Genomic DNA, 26,603 nt, shown 5'->3' with positions numbered 1-26,603 from the left:
ATAATAATAATAAGAAACAGAGCAGATACAATAGGGCCTTCGCACTCTCGGTGCTCGGGCCCTAATAAGAAACGGAGCAGATACAATAGGGCCTTCGCACAGTCAGTGCTCGGGCCCTAATAATAATAATAATAATAATAATAATAATAATAAGAAACAGAGCAGATACAATAGGGCCTTCGCACTTTTGTGCTCGGGCCTAATAATAATAATAATAATAATAATAATAATAATAATAAGAAACAGAGCAGATACAATAGGGCCTTTCGCACTTTTGTGCTCGGGCCCTAATTAAAGCTGCAAGCAGCGATAGGAGGCCCTCGCACCCCGGCACGTCGAGCCAAGCCCAACACCTAAAACCAGCGCTTCCGATCTGATGTCACATTGATGGAATTCATGCATTTAACCACCAGCTAAAATTTCATCTCATTCAACCATTATTATAGTCGTCCCACTAGGTGGCGCTCTAACCATTACTGACAAATGGCATAACAAACATTTCGAACTCGAGTCTCATCACGCCTGCGACCTTTGGGAGAGATTGGACATTGTGTTTTTGAGCGACAGCAGGTTACTGCTTTGTGGCGAGTGATTGAAACTCCACGTGCCGCCATGACCACCCCGTTTCCCTGAACGTAAAAGCTTCGCAATTTAACATCACAAAGGTCTTTAGATTCCACACACAGGAGATCGCGTAAATCTAATGAAATCCCTTGGAGGAGTTCGTCAAAGTATGAGGCCTGAAAAGAGGGGAAAATGTCGCCAAATTTACACATTAATTTTAAAATGGCTGACTTCCTGTTGGATTTGGGATATTGCTCCAAGAGACTTTTTGTACATCTTGATATCTCCAATAAGCTTGCCAGGTTTCAAACTCATACATAAAACACAGAGCAGGGGCTGTTGTTTTGAAATTTTGTAGGGGGCGCTGTGGAGCCATTTTGCGCTCTTCAAGGAAAATGAACATATAAAAGAAATCCTCATCACATTAGAGGTGTGCGCCAAATTTCAAGACTTTTAAACTTTTCAAGCCCCTCAAAAGCCACTTCATCTTTCATGGTGAACTGCGCTGCCACCAGGGTGCGCCGTTCAGTTTATAGTCACAATTTTCTCACTGAAGCATCAAGAGGGACTGATGGTGATATTCACCACTTTTGAGGTGGCCACGATGAACCTGTGAAAATCAGTACAACAAAATGAAAGACATGACATTTCCTGGTGCCACTAGGTGGCGCTCTACGTATTCCTGACAATGGGCATACCAATCTGTTCAGGGCGGGTCTGACATCATCCCTGTAAAATCTGGTACTGATCACATTGGATTTCATTGAGTTACACTAATTTGTTTCTTCATGGCGAGACCTCAATGTTCGCCATGCTGCTGGGGTCACACCCTTCAGCGAAAACTCACAGTTTTCTCTGTTACCCAAGACCAACTCCTTAAGGCTTTCCTGGAGAAATTTGAGGCTGCAGATGTCACCCATTACAATACTGTACCCCAAAGTGTAAAACATGACATTTCCTGTTCCCACTAGGTGGCGCTGTCCCTGGTGTCAAATATGGCAGTTGAAATATGTTCAGGGTGGAGCCTTATCATATGTGTCCACTTTGGTCAAGGTCGGACAATGTATGACAGAACGAGAGGCAATAAGATTTTCATGGCGAGTCATCGAAATTCGCCGTGGCGCCACGGCCTCACAGTAACCCGAAAACTCAAAAGCTCTGCAATTTAACATGGCCCAGGTGTGTAGTTGACACTGACCAAATATGAAGCTTGTACGATGAAATTCCAATGAGGAGTTCGCAAAAGTTCGAGGCATGGAAATGGCAAAATTAGAGCCAAAATGTCACCTTCACTTCCAAATGGCGGACTTCCTGTTGGGTTTAGGACATGGCCATAATAGACTTTTATGTGCGTCTCCGAACGTTAGATATGTGTTCGAGTTTTATACATGTAGGTCATACCCATCTCGGGGCTCGCGTTTCTCATTTTTCTAGGTGGCGCTACTGAGCCAATTTTCCCTGGACATGTCTACGGACATTAAAATACGTAAATTTTCACCAGACCTGACGCGTCTGCAAAATTTCATGAGTTTTCGAGCATGTTTAGGCCCTCAAAAGGCCGATTCATTTGCCGAAATAATAATAATAATAATAATAAGAAACAGAGCAGATACAATAGGGCCTTCGCACTTTTGTGCTCGGGCCCTAATAAGAAACGGAGCAGATACAATAGGGCCTTCGCACTCTCGGTGCTCGGGCCCTAATAATAATAATAAACAGAGCAGATACAATAGGGCCTTCGCACTCTCAGTGCTCGGGCCCTAATAATAAGAAACGGAGCAGATACAATAGGGCCTTCGCACTCTCGGTGCTCGGGCCCTAATAATAATAATAATAATAATAATAATAATAAACAGAGCAGATACAATAGGGCCTTCGCACTCTCGGTGCTCGGGCCCTAATAATAATAACAATAATAATAATAATAATAATAAACAGAGCAGATACAATAGGGCCTTCGCACTCTCAGTGCTCGGGCCCTAATAATAATAAACGGAGCAGATACAATAGGGCCTTCGCACTCTCGGTGCTCGGGCCCTAATAATAATAAACGGAGCAGATACAATAGGGCCCGCACTCTCGGTGCTCGGGCCCCATAATAATAATAATACACAGAGCAGATACAATAGGGCCTTCGCACTCTCAGTGCTCGGGCCCTAATAATAAGAAACGGAGCAGATACAATAGGGCCGCACACTCGGTGCTCGGGCCTAATAATAATAATAATAATAATAATAATAATAAACAGAGCAGATACAATAGGGCCTTCGCACTCTCGGTGCTCGGGCCCTAATAATAATAAACGGAGCAGATACAATAGGGCCTTCGCACTCTCAGTGCGAGGGCCCTAATAAATACAGTTTAAAGAGGTAGGAATGTTGGTTGCATTGAAGTATAAACAGAAATACGATTTATAAATAAGGTGTGATGAGTGTTGGCAGTGCAGTTATCCTCCGATCAGGATGGAGGTAGGGCATGTTTGACAGCCTGTGGGTGAAAACTTCTGTTGAGTCTGTTTGTCTTTGACCTGATGGACCTGTAGCGTTTACCAGAGGGAAGGGGGGAAAAAAGTGAGTGTCCAGGGTGTGAGGGGTCTTTAATGATGATGCTGGCTTTCTGCTGAAGTCTGCCAGTATAGATGTCTCTGAGGGGGATTAGTGAAGTGCCGATTGCCCGCTCTGCAATTAGAAATATCCTGTCTCAGAGTGATGCTGAAAAACTAGTTCATGCATTTATTACTTCCAGGCTGGACTACTGTAATTCACTATTATCAGTAAAATGGAGAGAATGTTATCTCCAGGAGTTTAGCTGATTTAGAGCGGCAAGGTATGGTGGGTGTGTTCCCGTTAAAGAACACGGAGGCAGCTTCCAAGTTTAGGAGATTTATTCAGCTGTGGTCTGTAGCAACGATACATAAAGCAACTATCAGTACAGCACACATAAAACATTAAACATGCCCAGACATAATTCTAGCACATAGATAGCACAAGGAACTGTATTCAACACTCACGTCTATAACAACTTCAACAATTACACAAGATTTATAATTAGCATTAACTAGCTTAGTAGCTTATTAGCGTATTAGCATATTAGCATAGGATAACATTAGCATAGTCCCGAGGGAACAATTACACACAATAGCATCTGACATACAGAACATGTAAACAGAACCCACCTTCTGGCATTCACACACAGCAATAAACCAAAACCCACGAGATGCTGATGAGAGGACACAAGGAACAATGCTGGCTATCAGCAGCTACAAAGGCAGACTAGCAGCACACGGCACAAAGTGGTGCATTCAAGGAGCGTAAGCATAGATATGGTGAGTTCAATGACGTAGGACATATCAATTTCCACAGCACAAGCACTATCTATAAACAAACCACAACACTTCAACCAAGCAAATAACGTATAAACAGTGGGCTTTCTAACAATCAGGATGTCCTAAAAACTCCCTGAAAAGCCTTCAGTTAATCCAAAATGCTGCAGCAAGAGTCCTGACAGGGACTAGAAAGAGAGAGCATATTTCTCCTGTATTGGCTTCCTGTTAAATCCAGAATTGAATTCAAAATCCTGCTCCTCACATACAAGGTCTTAAATAATCAGGCCCCATCTTATCTTAATGACCTTGTAGTACCATATCACCCTATTAGAGCACTTCGCTCTCACACTGCAGGCCTACTTGTTGTTCCTAGAGTATTTAAAAGTAGAATGGGAGGCAGAGCCTTCAGTTTTCAGGCCCCTCTTCTGTGGAACCAGCTTCCAGTTTGGATTCGGGAGACAGACACTATCTCTACTTTCAAGATTAGGCTTAAAACTTTCCTTTTTGCTAAAGCATATAGTTAGGGCTGAACCAGGTGACCCTGAATCCTCCCTTAGTTATGCTGCAATAGACGTAGGCTGCCGGGGATTCCCATGATGCATTGAGTTTTTCCTTTCCAGTCACCTTTCTGACTCAGTATGTTAATAGACCTCTCTGCATCGAATCATATCTGTTATTAATCTCTGTCTCTCTTCCACAGCATGTCTTTATCCTGTCTTCCTTCTCTCACCCCAACCGGTCGCAGCAGATGGCCCCGCCCCTCCCTGAGCCTGGTTCTGCCGGAGGTTTCTTCCTGTTAAAAGGGAGTTTTTCCTTCCCACTGTCGCCAAAGTGCTTGCTCATAGGGGTCATATGATTGTTGGGTTTTCTCTGTATTTATTATTGTGCGATCTACTGTACAATATAAAGCGCCTTGAGGCGACTTTTGTTGTGATTTGGCGCTATATAAATAAAATTGAATTGAATTGAATTGAATTGCTGCCCTCACCACCCACTGCAGTTTCCTTTTGTCCTCCGCGGTGCAGCAGTTGAACCAGAGTGTGCAGCAGTGAGTCAGAAGGCTCTCGATGGTGGAGCGGTAGAAGTTTACTAGCAGTCTTTGGGGTAATTGGGCCTGACGTAGTTTCCTGAGGAAGTACAGCCTTTGTTGTGCTTTCCCTACCTGGTGGGAGATGTTTGTGGATCAGGTAAGGTCGGCCGAGATGTGGACTCCGAGGAACTTAACCCTTGTATGGTGTTCGTATTTTTGTTACTCAGCCAGTGTTCATGGGTCTGGTGGACCCGCTAGAGTTTTGGCTTTCCAATTAACACTATCAAACAATTTTATGTTAAATTACTCAACAGATGTTTACTTTATCCCAATTACGAGCCATGTGAACAGCAAACATGGTTAATTTTTTCCTTTTACCTTTGTTCGATCACATTTATGAATTAATGTGCTTCTCGTTTTTTGTCAATAAAATGTTATAAAAAAAATAAAATCAGTTCTAATCAAGTGTACATATCTTTATACCATATTTTGCAGGTTTTGATGGTATATACTGCCTAAAGGGGCAACGGCCTCTAAATGGCATGGGTCTCACAGACCCGAACACCATACAAGGGTTAAAGCTTTCTACCCTTTCTACCTCCTCCCCATCAATGTAGAGGGTACAGTGCTCAGATCGCTTTGTTCTTCTGAAGTCGATTACCATCTCCTTGGTCTTGGCTGTGTTCAGATGCAGGTTGTTGTCGTCACACCATCGCTTCAGATGCTGAACCTCCTCTCTGTAGGCTGAATCATCGTTGTTGTCGATCAGTCCTATGACGGTGGTGTCATCAGCAAATTTTATAATGGTGTTACTGGTGTGGATTGGTGAACAGTCATGGGTGAAAAGTGAGTATAAGAGGGGACTGAGGACACACCCCTGTAGGACACCCACATTCAGAATGAGGGTGGAGGAGGTGTGCTCTCCCATTCTTACGTTCTGGGGTCTGTTGCTCAGGAAGTCCAGTATCCAGCTGCACAGTGAGCTGCTGAGTCCTAAGTTGCTTAGTTTATTAACCAGTTTGTGGGGTTGAACTGTATTGAAGGCAGAGCTGAAGTCCACAAATAGCATTCTCACATAGGTGTTACTACTGTCCAGGTGTGTGAGGGCTGTGTGAAGAGCTGTTATTATGGCATCCTCTGTCGACCTGTTTGCCCTGTATGCAAACTGGTATGGATCGAGGTTTGCAGGGATGGCAGGTTTAATGTGTGACATGATGAGCTGTTCAAAACATTGAAGAGACAATGAAGAAAAACACTCAAAATAAACCAATGTTAACATATAAACCAATGTTTACATATTATTATATGGTGTTATTTTTGTGCTTCTATTCTGAGCACACAGAAATAATTATAGCAAATACAAACGTTGCATTTTGAGGATAAAATTAATTTGAGCAAAGAAAAGTTTAATTTGAGCGAATAAAACTGACTTATTCAGTCTGAATTTAAGAAATGTATTTCAGTGTTTGCTATTATCCATATACACACAATAACAGTCCATCTCGCTCAGCTGCGAGCATTTGCTCTTGCTCAGATCTCTGCTCTGTGTGCTCACAGACATCTGCAGACCTGCTCTCAGTGTGTCGCTCTCACCATCTCTGCTCCGTGCACGCTCAACTCTCTGTGCACCGTTAAAAATGTGCCACAAAACCAAGCAATCACAGACTTGGATGCAAAAATTCTGATTAGCTGTTTTGGCCTCCAATCAACTCTGTAGCTACTAGCTAAATTCAGTGGAGTGGTTTGGGTTAAACTACATTAAAACCAACAATGTTCCATAAAAATTATATATTTTAAAATAAAATAATTAAAGATAATAACCAAAAATTGGTTTTAATCTAGTTTAAACCAAACCACTCCACTGGATTTAGCTACATTTGGGACAGTGTGCTAACTTTTTTCTACAATCTCATTCTATTAGTGTTAAAAAGATCATGCCTATATAAACACACATATGGTGTTCTCAACAACAGTGCTCCATCTGGTGGAAGATTGTTGCATAACATTTAGGACACAGTCATTTACATCAATTTTAACAATCAGATTAAAAGACTGGTAAGTCTCGTACCGACTGTTGCATGAGGTGACTTAAGTAGGTCACATGGTACGGTGGGGGAAGGGCTCACAGTGGTTTCAACTGAAACCTCTGGTGGAAATGACACCTTGGCTCATGTGATGAGGTAAATGATAAATAGTGTCCACTAAAGGGTCAACCCCGCTAGAGTTTAAATACCTGGGACTCTTAAACATTTGGTTTTCGAACTGAAGACACCTCTTAGACGAGAAAAGAAACGTCTTCACGAACCTTTAAGAAGTCCAGTCGCTTTCTTTCTAAGCTCCTTAGACAACTTGGAATAAGTTAAGTATATCTTAAGTTTTTCATGTACAAACACAAACACTACTTGTGTGAGCCATGCAATGTTCAGGTTCTGTCAATAATGTATGAGCAATCATTATGTTTAAATTTTACAATGTATTCGATTACATTAAGGATTATATTGTATTGTGTCTATTCTCAGAATCACAGTAACTCCAGATGGCATCTTGTGGATTTATAACATCAGTAGAGCAGATGAAGGAAAGTACACCTGCTTTGCTGAAAACTACCTCGGCAAAGCCAACAGCACTGGACACCTGTCTGTGAGAGGTACACAACTCAAACAACTCAGCCATAACTAACAAACAACCTCATGCCACATGTCAGTGAGTTGAAGCCTTTGTTCCTATTGCTAGTCGCTATAATCATCTCATGGTGCTGAACTTTCGACACTGTAATGAAAGTATATGAGTGCTCTAGTCCCACAGTGGTTGATTATCTTGTGTTCACTACTGCAGCTCCTCCAAAAAAGAAAGCCTCCAATCAGAATTATTTGACCTGGTGACCTCAAATGCACACCTTAAAGCAGATGACTGTTAACATGTTTGTTTATCCACCCTGAGGAATCACCAGCAAAAACACTTTTGATTACTATTTTATTAAAGCAAGTATCATGTACATGGAACTGGTCTGTTCAGAAAACCTCAGGCTGTAAAACAGTCAGTATTCCCAAAAGAGAGTAACCCCCTGGCAGTTCAGAGTTTAATATGAGAATGTGCATCTGTCTGTCTAAACGGTTAAATCTGGTGGGGAGAAGCTGCTTGTTTTGCTGGCACTGAGGTGAGTGATATCAGGTGCCAGTTATCGTGTCTACATCTGCCCCGCACATTCTTTTTTTTTTTACTGATATGTCTGCAGGTTTCTACGTAATTATTCAATCCGTAAAAGACTTTTAATTATATTAATCCCAAATAAAAACCAAACCCAACATTTCCCTCCAGATAAACTGGAGAGGAAATGGTGTCTCATTTATTTAGAAGTTCTTCATTTATCCTGGAAAGAATGAGTTTGCTTCTCTATTAAAAAAACACCAGGACATGTTGCACCACTGACTGAAGAAAACAAAAAGTCCAGGTTACTTTCAGCACTGTAGCCAGGCTAACATTCAGGTTTGGCCCAGCAGTGCTCTTTCTTTAACCTTAACTAGCAATGACTGTATGAATTTCTTCACAAATTAAATTGAAAGCATTAGAGAAAAAAGCACAGCTCACAGATGTCTTATTACCTACAGCTACTATTGATATTTATTCACTCTTTCTCTGTTTGATCTTACTGAAGGAAATCACTACCTCCAAACCGTCAACGAGTCTGCAACACTGCTCAACAAAGTTGTTAATTAATTAATGCATGTCTTAAATATGATCTATCTCTATTAATGGGCAACGTAACACAGGCCTTTAAGGTGGAAGTAATTAAACTATTACTTAAAAAGTCATCACTTGGCCCAGTGTCTTAGCTAATTATAGGCCAATCTGCATTCTTTTATTTATCTAAAAAATTGTTGAATGAGTAGTTGTCAAACAGCTAGCTAATCATCTGCTGAGGGATGTTTTATTTAAAGAGATTCAGTCAGGCTTCAGAGCCCATCACAGTACAGAAACAGTCTTAGTCTCCTTAATCTAATAGATCCAACTTGTTCATGTAAATGGAGAGTCCTCTTCACACACTGAGGTTAATTATGGTGTTCCACAGGGTTCAGTGCTAGGACCAATTCTGTTTACATTATACATGCTTCCCTTAGGCAGCATCATTAGAAGACATAGCATACATTTTCACTGCTATGCTGATGACACGCAGCTCTATCTATCCATGAAGCCAGGTAACACACACCAATTAGTTAAACTGCAGGAATGTCTCAAAGACATAAAGACCTGGATGGCCGCTAACTTTCTGCTTCTTAATTCAGATCAAACTGAGGTTATTGTACTTGTGTTAGTGTTTGGTGAGTGCTGAAGGAGAACCCAAATGCAGACACCGGAAGGGAGGCAGAGAAAAAGGCAAGGAAGAAAACTCACATACACAATAATTAGCAACGAGAGACAAACGAAGGTTTCTCAAAGAAGCTCAATAAATCTAAAATCCCAGAATCTAAAAAGAAATAACTAACACAAAACATTGGGTCCAAATCTCTAACAACCGCACCCTAAAAAGACACTTACTCTGGATTGCATTTCCTTGGCTTTTTCTCAGTTGGGATCTGACAGATAGCCAGCCCAAATAACACAGACATATCACAACATTTTAAAGCTACCCCCAAAAAGTGGGAGAAACGTTTCATCACTCATCCAAGTGACTTCCTGCATGAACAGAATCCACTCTTTGGGATTTCCTTACCTGGATCCTGAGTACCAGCATATTTTAAAGCCACATTTCTTTTGCTGTATGGATTTAGGAGAGCCATCATGTTGGATTACTTGCTCTAGAGGTTGGTAGGAGCTGTGCTTTGAACTGTATGTTTCCTCCATTTGTTTTTTGTACTTTGGTGTGATCGCTCCCATAAAGCTAGGTCCTGATTGGCCGTCCCTTGTGAGAATGTCTTGCATCCTTTTATCCTTAAGCATTTGAATAGTACACAAGAACATCTATAAATACATTTTCCAAACTGTCAGACTTGTTTATTTTTTGTTTTGGCATCTTCAGACATTTGGCCAACGTCTTGCTAATCAGAACCATTTACCCCCTCACAGATGCCACCAAGATCACGCTGGCCCCTTCTAATGCCGACATAAATCAGGGTGAGAATGTGACGCTCCAGTGCCATGCCTCCCATGATGCAGCTATGGATCTTACCTTCACATGGTCTCTCAATGGTGTCCTTTTGGACCTGGAGAACTCTGCTGGGCCTTACCATCGGGTGGAGGGGGTGAGTCCTATAAAGTTTTTGCTGAAAAGAAAGTTCTTGTGAAGATACTGCAGCTTGCCTACCAATCGGAAGGTTGGTCGATCGATCTCCAGCTCCTCCTGTCTCTGTGTCAAAGTATTCATGGGCAAAATATTGAAGCCTGAGTTGTCCCCAAAGCATCCATCGGGGTGTGAGTGTGTATGCTTGGATGTATGTGACTTGTAGTAGAAAGAACTCTGAGTACTTAAATGGAGTGCTATATTAGTACCAGTGCAGGTTTGAAAGCCTGCAGAAAATTCTAGTGGCTGATTTGATAACTTCTATCATTCACTCTTGAGACTATGATATTTAACTTTTAGCTCCATCAGGGTTTCAAGACACTGTCTCTACTTTTAAGATTAGGCTTCAAACTTTCCTTTTTGTTAAAGCATATAGTTAGGGCTGGACCAGGTGACCCTGAATCCTCCCTTAGTTATGCTGCAATAGCTGTGGGTTGCTGGGGGATTCCCATGATGCTCTGGGTGTTTCTTCTTCACTCACTATGTGTTAATAGACCTCTCTGCATCGAATCATATCTGTTATTAATCTCTGTCTCTCTACCACAGCATGTCTTTATCCTGTCTTCCTTCTCTCACCCCAACCGGTCGCAGCAGATGGCCCCGCCCCTCAAAGTCTCTTCCGTTTTAAGTCACATTTGTGCTCCTGTTAACAAGTGCTTCATCCTCTGAGCTGCATCAGCCTCCATCTCTTCTTTAGGCTGTCCATTCACCATCCCGGTCTCCAGAGGCCTTACAACCTTCTCGCAGGCCATCCTCTCTCTCTGGACCTCAGATGGCCTTCTAGCCTTTCTGCAGACTCTCATACTTGCCTCCCTCCTGATCTATGCCAGCCTTCCAGCCTGATCTCAGGCTCACACACTCGCCTCTCTGCTGGCCCACTTTGGCCTCCCACCTTGAATGCAGGATCTCGCACTCGCTTGCTTATCATGGAAACACAAAGACTTTAGATGAAACATAAAAACCTATTAAAGCTCCCTGCAGAGAGATTTTCCAGGTGACGCTATTTCTGAGAATTAATTGGTCAGTAGGCGGTGATTTCATGCCTAAACTGCTCATCTGAGTTTACACTGAAGTTACTGGGATAAGCCAAAATCCAGGCCTCTGGCCACACATGTTAGAGTAAATGAATTCAGATAAAAGAAAGAGATCCACGTTTTGGTAAACTTGTTTCTCCAATTAAATGTTAGCAAACATTGCATATAGCTTCAGTATTTGTATGTGGGATAAAGTCTAAATAAACACACACAGATCTATGCTTGTTAGAAGGATGCAGTGAATGTTAGTTTGAGCTTTGAAGTATTTGTGGATAACCATAATAAAAAAAGGAATATCACCAGAATTGCACCATAATCCTTTCATTTTTTTTAAACAGGGCTTTTATTGTGAAACATGTGCAGGTGTGCTGGAAGTTTAATTAACAAAGTCCACAGACATGGTCAGCTGTAACCGACACCTTTATTCTCGTGTGGATGAGAGAGAGTGGGCCTCCAGCAGGGCGCTGCTACGCTGGTCCCCCACAAGGGACCAAGAACAAAAGTCTCCACCATCTGTTTAACCCGCCACACGGTGCCTGGATGTCTCCAACTGTCTCACAATGCCTAACTCTGTGTGCAATAAGCACATATGTGATATGATCAATACATAGGTATTTCCATCACACAGATATGCAGTGACCCAGTCTGTTCAGAGTCTTTGGTTCACAGCTCGGCAGCTTGTCTGAAACAAGCGTGACAGAAAACTGCTGCTCGATGAAAATGTAGTTTCACCTGAATTTATTTTGTAAAGAAACCAAAATTCCTGTACATTGAAAGAAACTGACCTGCTATAGACAATCTACTTTATTTTAATTCATTAATGAATTTAAAGGTGGCATAATTCACAGTATCTGAGCACGGGCCAGGGAGGTATACGCTTTTAAATGAGATTAACGTCTATTTCACATTCCTGCTCCTTATATTTAACTGTTTCATGAACGTTGATGTAATAAGATGTTGCTATAAAGGTCTAGCTTAAAACTGGCTGCGGTGTCTTGGCTAGCTATTGTCAGGGCTAAGGATATGCTGCATACCTAGCTGTTGTTTAGCATGTTTAAGTTTCAGTTTCATCAAAGCTTTTGAATGCACATGACCTGAGCACTGAACAAATAGCATATTTTCTTCATAATAATTATGCTCTTTGTATTAAATTTCCAGTATCGATATGACTTATCCAGTCGATTCCTTATCGGGTCGCTTTCACTCAGCGTTCACTCTGAAGTTGTGTTAGCAGCATAATGTGGTTGTTTCGGTCCTGGATGCTTTTCATGTTTTTTTTTATCTCGTGCGTTTGCACAATAAAAATAAATGTCCATGTCCACGCTCTGGACTGCGTCACTGTTTTTCTCCTCTGACACCCGAACTGAAATCAGCTGACCAGAGTGAGAGCGCAAGAACTGATGAGTGGGAATTAGACTACTGGGAACCAGTTTTCTTCAAGAATCAGTTCTTGATTCCCATCCCCAATTATACTCAAAATGACTGAACTCCATTTTGACTCATTTCATTTGTTCTGTGTGTGTGTCTGTGTGTGTGTGTGTCCTTTCAGAAGGAAAACACTGGTGACCTGCTGATTGTGAGGGCTCAGCTGAGCCAGGCGGGGATATACGTGTGCACAGCTCAGACTGTGGTGGACAGCGCCTCAGCCTCAGCTAGGCTGGTGGTTCGAGGTAAAACAAGTCCCAGCTGTCCTCTGATGTCATACTCTCACTACTCTGCAAGTGTTTTTGTTTTGCTATATAAAGCACTTCGAGGTGACTGTTGTTGTGATTTTGCGTGGTATAAATAAAACTGAATTGAACTGAACATAGATTATAATGCTTGTGAGCATGTGTTTTAGATCACACTCAGAATATTGCCAAGCATTACCTGTGAGGGTCCCGTCTATGTACTGGTGTGATGTTTAGTTTGGGTTGTTTAGTGTTTAAGCTAACACTGCATGGGAAGACAGCTTCAGGGCAAAGAGACTCATATGATAGCTTTCTGTTTTATTGAAAGCAAATGTAATTAAACACACTTACATAGTACTTTTTAAAAAAGATAAAGTTGTAGTTGTCACACTCATGTTTTTCAAAGACAGCACTTTATTCTATGCACTTAAGTGTTTGATCTACCTTTCATCCACACGTGAATCCAATCAGAATCCTAAATAAATAAGTTTGTATTTATTAAAGGCAACTCAAAGGTTTGATGAAAACACAGCTTTGGAAGTGGAAAGCTGCTGGACAAGAATAATCCCAGAACAACGATAAGATAGGCAGTCACACAAAGGCAAGAACATAACAGGAGGTGGATTTGTAAAGGAGTGAAGGGATCACAGGTTTTACTGGGAGTGAGGAGTAGCCCAACCTATACAGCTGTAATAAGTCTGGAGTTAGCACAGTGACTTCTGGTGTTAAAGTAATGATTTGGCATCTATGTATGAGTAGGCGGAGATCTGACATTTTGTGACGTGTGTTATGGAAGGTAAACCAACCTTTACTACTTTACTTTGTCGATTTGGAGATTCTGTCATATGTTTAAACTTGTCTTGGTTTGAACAGGACCCCCGGGACCTCCTGGAGGTTTGTTGGTGAAGAATGTGGCTGAGACATCAGTGGAACTCAGGTGGAGCCGTGGTTACGATAACCACAGTCCTATCGGCAAATATGTCATCATGGGCCGCTCTCCTCTGTCGTCTGAGTGGAGGAAGATGAGGACAGGTGTGTCTGTGTGTGTTTAACCATACACCTGAACAAAAGGATATTCTGTACTTACGTTGTGCTTCTAGTAATAACAAAAACCACAGTAATAACACTACCAATAACACAATGATAACAAAAATGCAGCAAAATGATTTCATGGCTAAAACGAAGAAATCGAGTTGAATTGATATTCTCATTGAGTTTTTATCGACTGTTCTAAGAAGTCAGGGATAGACTGTGGTTGGTGGTCTCAGCGTTTTCATCACATTCCTGCTCAGAGACTCAGTCAGTCAGTAGTACACACACACCAGCCTCTCCAACATTATTATAAATAACTCTGTTTTCTCTTCTGTATTTATCACACACATCTTATCTTGTAGATAACACACTGAGATGTTTGCCAGGACACAGTTTTTACTGGAACTCAAAATTGTTGAAATTAAATGTATACAGCCCTGAATCACATGCATACAGTCACATACAGACACTTTATATTTTAAGGTAAAGACCCAGAGACAAACCCCAACAATCAGATGAGCCCCTGTTAGCAAGCCCTCTGTGACAACAGCAAGGAAACCTCCAGCAGAGCCTACGAGGGCAGACTCACACTGTGAAACAGGGAATAATGCTAAAGATGAAGCTCAGACTGATGTGTAAACATACAGGAGCGGTAAACAAGTGAAGATCTTGGTGATTCAAACATGTTGCTGTCCAAAGCCGCCTGCGTGTCAGATCCTTTCTCTCGACTTTTTTTAACACCTGCACGTTTCTGATTGAATAAAACCTACATCTGTATAGCATTAGTATCAGTATACTTACACACCCATCGGGTCTGGTCATTGGTTGTTATTAAAATGAACTGGGTGTGTCTATGTTTCATACATTAGCACAGTATTGGTCAGTAAAACTTTCCTATCAGTGTTTTTGATTTTTTTCATTTAAATAAACTCATGCTTCCTCACTGTGCACCAGATCCACTGAACATTGAAGGAAATGCAGAGTCAGCTCGTGTGATAGGACTGATTCCCTGGACGGATTATGAATTCCGGGTTATCGCCAGCAACATCTTGGGCAGTGGAGAGCCTAGCATGCCTTCCCACATCATTCGGACACTGCAAGCAGGTAAGGTACCCCAGGTGGCACATTTTAGGTAGTTTAGAGAGCTGTTCATGAACCAAATATTTACATCAGAACCAGTGAGGGTCATCTGCCACTTTATTAATGCTATTACTGGTTTGGACCCCCTTTTGCCTTCGGAGCTGCCTTAGTTCTTTCTGGCATAGATTCACCATGGTTCCTTCGGCCCATGCTGATATTGTAGGATCTTGCAGTTGATTTGTCAGCTCCACATCCGTGTTACAAATCTCCTGTTTCATCCCAGAGGAGCTCTGCTGGACTGAGATCTGGTGTTACATCATTTGTGTGAAATGAACACACCCCACGTACTTTTTCAGCTGCTTCTTCACTCCACACTCTGTGGTCCTCTCGAGCCCCAGCATCACTGAAAAAAGGGAGAATCTGATTACTGAGTGGCAGCAGCTGTCCTGCCAGCACCCTGGCACTGCCCTCGAGCCTGCTGCACCACCCCTCCACTGCAGCGGAGCCAGAGACCACACACCCCACAGTTTGATAGAAGCGAAGACAGAGAGCTAAATTCAAAGGCAGCCTGGAAGTCAAAGTGAAAAAATGACGTGGAATGCCAAAATTTCATCTAACTCAAAATGATCATAGTTTATATGGCTTGCATGTGCTGTATGTATGCCAACATCCGGGCATATCCGGGGTTTTCTGAGAGTATATAAATACAAGAAAAGATTTGGTGTGTGGGTGCACTGTCCCTTGAAAGCAGTATTTTCCAGTTTTCAAAGCTATTTATACTACTGTACATTGATCCACACTTGTGGTTCATATTGTGTAAGTCATCTTGTGTCTTTGTCCTTTTGGCCCTCAGCTCCCACTGTGGCCCCGAGTGGACTTGCAGGTGGAGGAGGAGACCGTGATGAGCTCATTGTTACATGGACGGTGAGTGGAAAGGTCAAATTGGGTTTCTCTATTTTCCAAACAGAGTTGAATTTAGGTTTGTATGTTTTCAAAGTTTTCCATTCATTCATTAACAAATTGTGATTTTCTTTTAGTTTCATTCAAGTAGAATTTAATGTAGTATCAGTTTAGTTGTTACTGTTGAAAATGTTTAGTGTCATTTTAGTTTTATGGGCCAGATTATTGTCAGGTATTCCAGTACAAACAGATACTGTGATTTTAGAGGCAGTGGGCTCACAGTTAAGTAACACCCCAGTCTCATTAACACTAACTGCTGGAAATTGTTCACTCTTGGGCCAGACCCAAAACAGTGGTGGTACAGAAAGTCAGAGCAGCTGATTAATCCCAGTGGATCTGCATCTGTTCAAAAAGCTGAGGATCATTTATTTGCACACTGATTTGTTTTGGTTTCATGTCGTTGGAATGAAGTGGAGGTGAGTAAAACCAGGAGTGGATTGATTTGTATTCCTCATGAATGAACTGAAGTACAAGTTAAATTAGAGATTTTAAATATATATAATTATAATATATTGTATTCTTTCCCACTTAATTTTGATAGTTATAATACATAACTACCAAAATAAAGTGGGAAAAAGCATAAGACACATACAGAGATGAAATAAGACAGAAAGACAGAAACATGAGGAGTTAACCATGAACAGTAATGGAGATACTGTGATATCACTGTGATCATGATGGTTCTACTGGGACAGCCGGGGTTCAGACTTGGTGTGTGAGAAAGTCTGAATTTGTCCTCCAGCCCATGGCCAGAGAATACCAGAACGGTGACGGCTTTGGGTACATCTTGGCGTTCAGAAAGAAGGACACATCATCATGGACAGAGGTGCGAGTTCCCCGTGTAGAGTCCTCTCGATATGTTTACTACAACAGCAGTCTGGTGGCGTACACTCCTTTTGAAGTGAAGATCAAAGCTTATAACCGCAAAGGAGAAGGCCCATTTAGCCAGGTTGCTGTGGTTCACTCTGCAGAAGAAGGTGAGTAACGGTGACGTTCAGCTGATTCCACTACAGTGTTATGATTGTGGCAGATGTCATTCCCAGTGTCCATCCTAACTGCTATTTTAAATGGCTGCTCTAATTGCATGATAATTTAGCATCACTGCTTTGTACAAGCCCAGAGTTAGTTTGTGGTGGATGAAATATTGTGCAGACAAAGATATCGACTGTGTTTTACTGTAAATGTTGAACTGACTCAGTGAAAAGCCTCTGAGTTCACCTGCACAGCATTCTGTTTAAATAACACGAAAGAACCAAGAAACTGTTTCTTAGGAGTTACTAAACACGTTTGTGGGGAACCACATGACAACCTCGCCACTTTTCCTGTTTCCAGTTTAATCTGCTTCTATCATGAAACCAGTCCACCAACCCACCACATCCCAGCTGTGGATAGGTTTGAACACTGTTCAGATACTGTGTCACATTCAGTCAACAGCACGTTGGTATTAAAAGGCCTGGTCAGTGGACTGGTGTCTACTCTACCAGAGCACTCTGAAGTGAACATCCAGTTTACCAGCAGCAGCATCTTGGCATGATGGAGTTAAAACACACATGAGGTAGTTAGGGAGATGAAATACACCAGGTGATTACCCAGATAGGTAAAATAACATGGAGACAAGACTGATTTCCACAGGAGACGCAGAGGACAAGAAACAGAAGGAACCTGATATCAAGAAACCATCCATCCATTCTCCTCCACTCATGTCTGAGTTTGTCAAGCAGAAATACAGAAACGCAGACACACTAAAGAATTAAACTCGAGTGTACACAGCTTGAACTTAAATCACCTTATTAATGCAAAGAAAAGAATCACTGGGTCCAGTATAATGACAGAGCCTTTGCTATCAGCCTCTGATAGCTGTTCATGGCTGACTGAAGTCTTGCCTAAAGAAGTCTTAAACTGTGGGAGTACACCCATGTCTCTTTAACTTAGGACAGCTGCAAAGAGTTTCTCATTAATACTGCAGTCTTGTTGCCAGTTGCAGCCAGCCGTGGTCCTCCACCTGCCTCTGTTTACAGAGCTGCCACTCACTCAGTGTTTCTGAATAAACTCTCGATACTATAAGTCCAACCTGAATGTTTAATGAGGACATTAGCTGAAGCTCCCACCCTGCATGATTAGAATTTTAATGCATTGCATAAAAATGTAATCACAACTGTATAAGCTCAATTGGTTCTATATGTCGTTAGCAAGTTTACACATCTGTGCACTTAATTAAGACAAGGCACAGTGGTGTGTACAGTCAGTTCCTATTTCACTTGCAGGTCCATACACCATTCTTATAGTTAGAGAAATGAGACAAACAACATTTCAGATCCAATGCAGAATAGAAGGCAGTAAAAGCACGGGGCGGGGATCTGTAGTATCAGTAGTTTCCAGTGTTTCTGAAGATCATAAGAAGATTTCTGATGTATCTCCACCTGCAGTCTTTACTCTAACCACTAGAGGGCAGCCATAGTTTTAGAAAGGTTCACAGTCAGTTCACCTACAACTTGACTGATGGTAGTAGTTCATGTAAATAAGATTAAAATAATGAAAACCCTGATATATACCCAATGGGCTGGTTAATCAAGCACAGTAAGAACACAGTCAGCAAAGCTGCAGCAGAAAAATGGACAACGCTGTAACATTATGTAATTATATGAGACAGTGGACATGCTGACCTCTGACTGACTCCTCACAGAGCCAACTGTGGGACCTTCGAGCATCAATGCCACGGCACTGTCCGCCTTTGAGATCCAGGTTTCCTGGGAGCCTGTGCAGCAGCTCAGCGCCAATGGCATCCTGAGAGGATACGAGGTGACCAGCTCAGTGACTTTATCCCTGTAAAGCAGCATAGCCTGTAACTATCAAAAATATGTGGACAATCTAGAAAACATATAGTGCAGTCAAAAAAAGCTAGTCTCTTAGGTGATAACTGTGTGTATGGGAGACGCACGGCCTAAATAACAAAAGTAAGGAATACATTTCAGTAAATAATGTTCTGAATATAACAGATGCAGGAAAATATCAAAGGAAACTTCAGGTTCAGTTTTGACTTGTATCATTTTAACCTTGTGTTATTCCAAACTTTGTCATGTGCTGTGGACAGCATGTGTTTCTGAAAGTGAAGGCTGTGGTGTCTTAATACTGTTCACATGGAGTTTATAAGATAACATTAATAATAATAATACCTTTGAAGAAACCCAAGGATGCTTTAAAAAAAAGAGTATAAATATATAAAGTATATAAGCTGAAGAAAGACATTTAGAGAGTGAAAGATCTGTAGCGATGTTTGTGTCATTGTGCGCGTTAACAGATCCGGTACTGGCGGCAGCACGAAAGAGAAGCAGCAGCGGACCGAGTGAGGACAGCAGGGCTGGAGCCGACAGCCAGGGTGTCCGGACTTCGACCCAGCACTCGATACCACGTCGCTGTTCTGGCGTACAACAGTGCCGGCACAGGACCGCCCTCGCCACGCACCACCGTCACCACCAGGAAACCACGTACGGGTGCAGCGCTCTCACACAGATCTGTGTTAAGAACATGAGCGTGCACAACACAGAGCACGTGACATGAAGCAAAGACAAAAGCCACTCAGAGAAAAGTCTGCTCTCACACCGCTGCACTCTTCTGCTTTGCAGTTTGAAAGGTCACACAAACCTTTCAGACAATGTATGACTGTGTGTAAATTCTACAGACTTTAAATGTAATATCCAACTGGCTGCTCTTTCATTGATATTTGCTCTTCATGATAATACATCTCAGATAATGAGAATTCATGAACACGTTTATTTCTTGTAATTTATTCATAAATGTAATATTTTATATCTTCCATATTCATTACATGTAAGTGACTCATTTCAGGACTATTTTTTAATGACAGCTCATTAAAATCTGAACTCTAGTCTATCAGATTAATACATATTTCTTTTTCTGTATTGGAGGCGAGCTGGCTGACCCCCCGAGCACAGTAATACCCCGACAGGAAACCATCCTGCTTTTCTTCTACTGACTGAGTGAGGCTGGAAAGTTGTGAACCACGTGTTTTTAAAGGAGAGTTTACTCTGCTTACACTAATAGGATTTGCATATGAGCAATATAAGCTAAAGTTAGAGCAAGCTGATTTGAAGCTTTAATCACTTCAAATACAAATGTTCCCTGTGGAAGCTACATTCATGAACCATCTGTAAAGCTGTGTCACTCAGATGCATCCTGTGTGTAGGCCTCTCAGCTGGAAGGACTCTAAGTGTGTTAAACAATGAGGTTCTTCTAATCACCACTCTGTCTGGTGTGACTTTGTTATATAGCGACTGGGTCAATACCCTCACAGTAATACATATGAAAACGGCTGCTGTTATTCAGGATGCATGATTTCTACCGAAAAGTATTATTTGGATTCTTTTGAAATGTGTTTTTTCCTTCTCAGCTCCCAATCGTCCTCCAGGCAGCGTGTCATGGAAGGCTCACGGCTCGCGGGTCACGGTGAGATGGGACCAAGTGACAGCCATGCACAATGAGTCAGCCATATTGGGCTACAAAGTGAGTACTGAATCTAAATAACACAGCGTAAGATTTATGTTATTTATCCCACATGTGGGAAATAATCCGAGTGTTTACTAGGCAAGCGCGTTGCATAGTCTTAATGCATAAGAGCTGAGCCAGGCTCTCACTGACGTAAGCTGCTGCCTGTCCAGTGAGTGATGCAGATGGTGGTCAAGATTAGCTGTGATACACTTTCACTACCCTGTACAATACCTGCAAGTGTTTCCAGTTTGCAGCCAATCACAGAGCCAGCCTTCCTGATCAGTTTATTTGGTCTTATTCAGTCCTAAGCACACTCTGTGCATGCAAGCTAAAGCAACATCAGTTTCTCACATTTTGGAGTTTGACCTGGAAAATCTTAAATGATTGTGACCCTGAGAACATTGATATGTTCTAGTAGAAAAACTGGGTGTCCTAATATGCATATGGAATACACTTTGATACCCACCTACATGTTTGGGAATTTAACAATAATAAAAGAATTGTAGTGGGATTGGAATATCAGTCAGCAGGATGCTATCGTTTACAGTGGCTGCCTGACTAAGTGCAGAAAAGACCCTTAGTCTGAGCATGTGATGGCCAAAGTGGCCAAAGAACATTTGATCTATGCTTATTTGAGGACTTAAACTACAGCTTTGGTTCATTTTTAATGGTCCAAAGTGTTCTGTCACTCCACTGTATGGGCAGGAGGTGGCAGGTTAATATGTTTTATACATTTTAATCTGTATTTATGGTCATAACTTAAAGCCACTTGCATGTAGCATAGTTTACAGTGACAAAAATGAGTACTTGTGACATAAAAGAGAGTTTTAAGACTTTACTTTGTAACACTCGATCATAAGAAAAGAGCAAGCCTGCGATAAGAGCTTACCTCAGCTGGACAGTTAGCAGTGCTGTGATTTGGACTTGGCTTTGGGAATATATAAAAGTGTTATCCTGGGAAAAAAATCCTTCTTTTTCATCCAGCATTCAGTGACTCGAGGATTTTCATGTATATGGTTCTGAGCACATAAAGGTGTCTTGGATTAACTGCTTTCTTTTTGATGAAGCACTAATGCTCGGTAAGGTTCATCGTGAAACAGGTCACCTCGTCTTGGAATTATGTGAACTAATAAACTGGCTGTAAAACAAAGTCAAAGATCATGTTTATAAGCCTTGTATCATGTTATAATTACCCAAAGATAACTTTTATACCGGCAGTTCAAGCTGATTTTATCAAATCAACAGATAAACACTGTAAAAGTGGAGACCCTGTAAAAAGACTTTGTTCTGTTTGCCAGGTTCTGTACAAGCACGAGGACCAGGCAGCTTTGAAGTTTCTGGACAAGACAAAGACATCAGTGAGCCTGCCGCTGCCAAAAGACAACGGTTACATTGTGCTGGAGATTTGGTCATGGGGCGAGGGCGGGGACGGGCCAGCACACGAGATTATCGTGTCCCGGGATTCAGGTGACAAATCAGGAAACACAAACCAGATATTTCTCTGGTTTAATAGTTCATTAGTTAAAAAATAGTGCAAATAATGAAAGGAAAAACACTTTTTACTACCTGGCTGTGTTACATTAGGTCAGATTTGCTACTTCTGTCAGCAGCATTTCTATAAACACGAGTGACGTCGTTTCCCAACACATGCCTCTGCTGTAGCATCGTCTCCACCCAGTCTAAAGATTTGTTTCTAAACTGTACAGACTCTGTTAGCTATGACAAAGTCTGGTCTAGTCTTCTTGAGGGTAACCAGCCACATGGATTTTGTGCCCCTGTATTTCCATTTGTGAAGACATTTCTTAATTTCAGAGCCTCTCAGTGAAATACTTACCTCCTCAGTGGTCTTTCAGGCCTTTTCATGCTGCTCTGCTGGCCAGTGCCTTGCTTTTAAGGTTGAGTCTGATTTGGAAAGTTTTTGTAGCTTTTTCAGCCTCGTGATTGATTCCTTCGCTCATATTTAAAACTGTCATGAAAAATGAGCAGGCCTCACCTAACCATGAATCTGGTTATTGGTCAGCTGTCCAGTTCATTTGAAGCCTGTTAACTTTGGGGACTGTGTATAAAAATATGTTTACCATTACAGTGGACTGTCCACTCTCAGGGACCAGTGAAAACCCTTTATACAAACTATATTCACCTTTTTACACGTATATTTTTACTGCACTTTTATTCCATGCACGTACGCTCTTATCAATAAACAGTTATACAGACGAAAAGCGACCCCTGTTTAGAGACTGGAGCCTGTCATTTATCCAAGGCCATGTTATCTCAGAGATATGGTTTGATAAGATTAGGATATTTATAATGTTGATCATAAACATTTATGGCTTTAAATGTTCGCAGTTTAGTGCATGCTGGTTATACATGAAGGTCAGTTATAACTGTTTTTATTTTTTGTACGATTCTTATTGTTGTTTTCTAACCTTCCATAGCTGTGATAGTAAAGCTGTTTCAAGTCATACTATATTCACATGTAGAAAAACTGTACGCTGAGCTGTTCCACATGCTCTCTGTCTGTCTTGTAGGGACTGGTATGATGGTGCAGAAGGATGCCTCCTCCACTCTGCCCTGTCCCCATGCCCACCTCCTCTCAGGCTTGGCTCTGCTCATTTTTGTGGTGATGTCAGGCCTGTGATCTCAGCAAGTCGGAACTTTTTCTTATCGGTGGCTTGAAACTAATGCTCCCTTTTATGGATAGGTGGGTGTGGGTCCAGGGATGGGAAACACGGGGATTCACTTTTAATAATGACAAGGATCTTTTTAAAAATGTCTGAAGGAGGTATTATGTTTGTGTACTGGTCTCAGTATAAACCATGCCTTATTGGGACATCTGTGGCTGACATGCCACATTAATGTGTCCTTGAAACTGTAGCTGGCAGGACTTCAGGTGTAAATGTAGAGTCAACGTGTTGGAGGTCTGCGTGTTCACACCGAGGGCAGGTTGCTTACAGAGTCTTTTGAGTTACAGGTGATGTAAGAGCTGTAACTGCATTCATAGCATGCATTTTTCACTTTGCATTTACAAACTGAATTTGTGATCAAATACCAGAGAGGCTGACGGCTAAAGTCAAACGTTCTGCTGAAACTGCCACGTGGTTAATTAGAGACTCTTTCATCTGTGTCTTATGTTTGAAATCACAAAGCTGTTCTAACCAAAGTCTGATGTGCTTCTCTTGTTGCTCACAGTGTGAACACAGAATAAAAGGCCTTCACTGAGGCTCTGAAGAACTGCTAACTGTTGGTTCCAGCTTTTGCTACTGTCTCTGTGCTTGTTTCACATGTCTAGATGATTATTATACTGTTTGATGTCTTGTTTAATTTCAGGGAATTGAAATTTGATTGTATTTAATTTGATTGTATTTAATTGTATTTAATTCTTTGTTTGTTTGTTTGTTTTTGTGCCTGCTTATTTGAATCATTTTGTGAAAATACTTGTGTTTAGTGTTTCTTGGGTTTACTATCAGTGTCTCTTGTGCTGATAGGCTGAGATGAAAAGGCCAGAGCAGCAGGGATAGATGACTGAGAGAGATGAAAGTCCGATCACCAAAGTTATCAACACTGTTGTAAACTGTCCTCATTGTAACCCCGTTATCAGCTCTTATGTAACAATTCTGCTTCACCACATTTTACAGGAAACATGTGGCCGCTGTCATTCTTGCAGTACATTTTTATCTACAGCTCGAGAGTTAAGATCAAACATATACATCAAGTGCTAAAAAACTGCGTCTTTGTCAATGTTTTTTTATTATTTTGTTGTTGATATACTCAGAACTTTTGATTTGGTTTGAACGGCAGGTGATGCTTTTGTCTAAGATTTTGGAATGACAGGAATGCATGGTTTTGGTTTTCTTAAACTACCCACAAAACACTGCAATGCTTCAAACTCAGTTTTTACTGGACGAGGTTCTTTTGTTATTTTACATCTGTAACAAACGCTATTGCTAATGCATGCAGCGCTTAATATGCTGTTCATTGTTAATACAGTTTGTTTTTAAGCCAGTAAGTGAGAAGTCACGCTGGTGGATGTTTTAATGTCTTTTTATATTCCTGTGTTACATCAGTCACACTGTCCAATATTCAATTATCACATTTCCCTAATCCTAACCACATATTGTAGTATTGTAGGGTTAGGATAAGTGTTCTAATGTAATTTTCTTGTAATATCCCCAAATAATCTGTTAAAGACATAAAATTCCCCTTTTAGCCGCATCACAGTTTCCTAATAATCTGCTCAGAATAATCATGCACTTTAAAAACTGTGACTAGAGGTTACTTAAAAAACCTATGGCAACAAAGTGACACTTAGTTTACTTAAGTAGATTTTAATTTCAAGCAATTTATGTAAAATTTATATAAAATGTTAATTAAATTTCAACAAAAAACAAAAATAGATATTAATAACATTCACCTGTAAATATGTGTTGGATTTAGGGACAAAATCTCAAATTGAAGGTTAAAAATGCCTAATTGTAACAAAATAATTATTAATTTGAAATGAATCTCCGAGAAAAATTACTTTGAATTTACTAACAATCTGGCAAAGGTTTAGTAAAAACTGACTAAAATATCCATTACAAAGAAATGAAAACTTTTTGTTTTTAAGTAAAACTCTAATTGGATTCAATAATTTTCCAATTAAACTTTATAAATAATGACTGAATAGTAAGAGAAAATCAAATTAATTTAACTTCTTTTCTGAGTAAAATGAATCAATTTCACAAAGAGAACATTCAAACAGTAATTGTTTTTATTGTGGAATACAAAACGTATACAAAATTTATAATATAACATTTTTCTGATTGATTTAGATTGTATGCACTGAAATTCTTCACTAGTGCTTGCCCCAAAATAATAGGAAGAATAGGCCATAATTGAAAATACAGTTTCAGCCAACTTCTCGAGAATGTCAGTCTTTACTTTGGAGGTGGGCAGAAGATTTCCATTCTTTTTATACTCTCAGTGGCTCTTTCCAGTTACATTTCGGTTTCATATGAAGCCTGTGGAATGGGGAACAGCTTCGGCCAGGGCTCACGACGTTCTGTGAACTTCTGCCTTTTGAGAATAATTTTGTCCTGAGAAGATGTGGTTGCAGCAGAGTCTGCACTGGATACAACTGGATTGGATGATGAGTCATAGTCAGTTGACAGTTGATCAGAGGGGCTGCCGAAAACTGGCAGGATGACCAGAGTGATGCACAACTTTAGCTGATCCTGGTCACTTCTGCGAATAGTGAAGTAGTCCTGAAATTTGGTTTAAAATACTGAAAACTGAAGTTGTTTGAAATCCCAAAGGTATCCTTCACAACACTTTGCAGCTCCTCTACTGTTGGTGTGATCCCTGATGGAAGAACCAACTTCTCGATTTGGTCATCAGTGATTACATGGAGTTCTATCTCGTTCAACCTAGAATAAAATGTAAATGGGCAGAATTAACTTAGATTAAGTACGGTCAACTTGGTCATTTTCTGCTGCTTTCAAAACTACTAGTTTAATTTAATACAATCATCCATCACAACCTATTTAAAATGCATAGTCTACATACTGATCAGCTGAATTTAAGTTGAGGGATCTTCCAACAACTGAAAAGAACACAACATCAATAACAATCGCACTCTCCGAAGTAAAAATTTTACAAACACAAATTGGTAAAGACAAATTTGAATTAATACTTAAATTTTTAAAGGTGAGGTTCACATATAAAACAATGAAACTCTTTATTAGATTAAAAAGGGGATAGACCCTATTTTCTGTACCGATTTGGTGACAGATCATGACATGAAATAACACTATTTATATATTTATATACTGTATATATCTTCCCATATTTGAAAAGACGTCCTTTTAATATACACAATGTCATCTCTGTATCCAAACACCATTGGGTGTTAAACATAGAAATTATGAAAGACTTAAACATGTATTACTATATTATTTCCTGAATGTACCTTTGTCTTGAAGATCATTCTACAGAAACATAAAAATTGTGACTGAGCATGGGTCTCACTGATACACCGACCAAGTTTAACTGGAAACTCGCATCATCCCTCTATGTGAGCTGTGCCTGCACTAAAGTCACAGGGCTCCGACAGCATGAAAATGAAAACCGGCCTGGCCTGAGCCAC

General features: G+C 40.9%; 1 protein-coding gene across 1 annotated transcript in view; it reads left to right on the top strand.

Moving 5' to 3' along the window:
- The window catches only part of cntn2 (contactin 2), an 82,873-nt gene extending 58,457 nt beyond the window's left edge, over positions 1–24,416 (top strand). Inside the window, exons 11-22 of the mRNA XM_039611949.1 lie at positions 7,439–7,566; positions 9,984–10,159; positions 12,781–12,901; positions 13,775–13,933; positions 14,888–15,037; positions 15,867–15,937; positions 16,716–16,950; positions 18,657–18,772; positions 19,272–19,458; positions 20,382–20,494; positions 21,778–21,946; positions 23,008–24,416. Of these exons, the coding sequence (XP_039467883.1) occupies positions 7,439–7,566; positions 9,984–10,159; positions 12,781–12,901; positions 13,775–13,933; positions 14,888–15,037; positions 15,867–15,937; positions 16,716–16,950; positions 18,657–18,772; positions 19,272–19,458; positions 20,382–20,494; positions 21,778–21,946; positions 23,008–23,117 (1,735 nt within the window). The 3' untranslated portion in view covers positions 23,118–24,416. The remainder of the gene's footprint in view (positions 1–7,438; positions 7,567–9,983; positions 10,160–12,780; positions 12,902–13,774; positions 13,934–14,887; positions 15,038–15,866; positions 15,938–16,715; positions 16,951–18,656; positions 18,773–19,271; positions 19,459–20,381; positions 20,495–21,777; positions 21,947–23,007) is intronic.
- The last annotated feature ends 2,187 nt before the right edge of the window (positions 24,417–26,603 follow it).

The sequence above is a fragment of the Oreochromis aureus genome, linkage group 5 (genome assembly GCF_013358895.1).
Source record: "Oreochromis aureus strain Israel breed Guangdong linkage group 5, ZZ_aureus, whole genome shotgun sequence".
In the NCBI taxonomy this organism is placed as follows: domain Eukaryota; kingdom Metazoa; phylum Chordata; class Actinopteri; order Cichliformes; family Cichlidae; genus Oreochromis; species Oreochromis aureus.
Note: the sequence above shows the minus strand (reverse complement) of the source record. Positions and strands in the feature narration are given on the sequence as shown.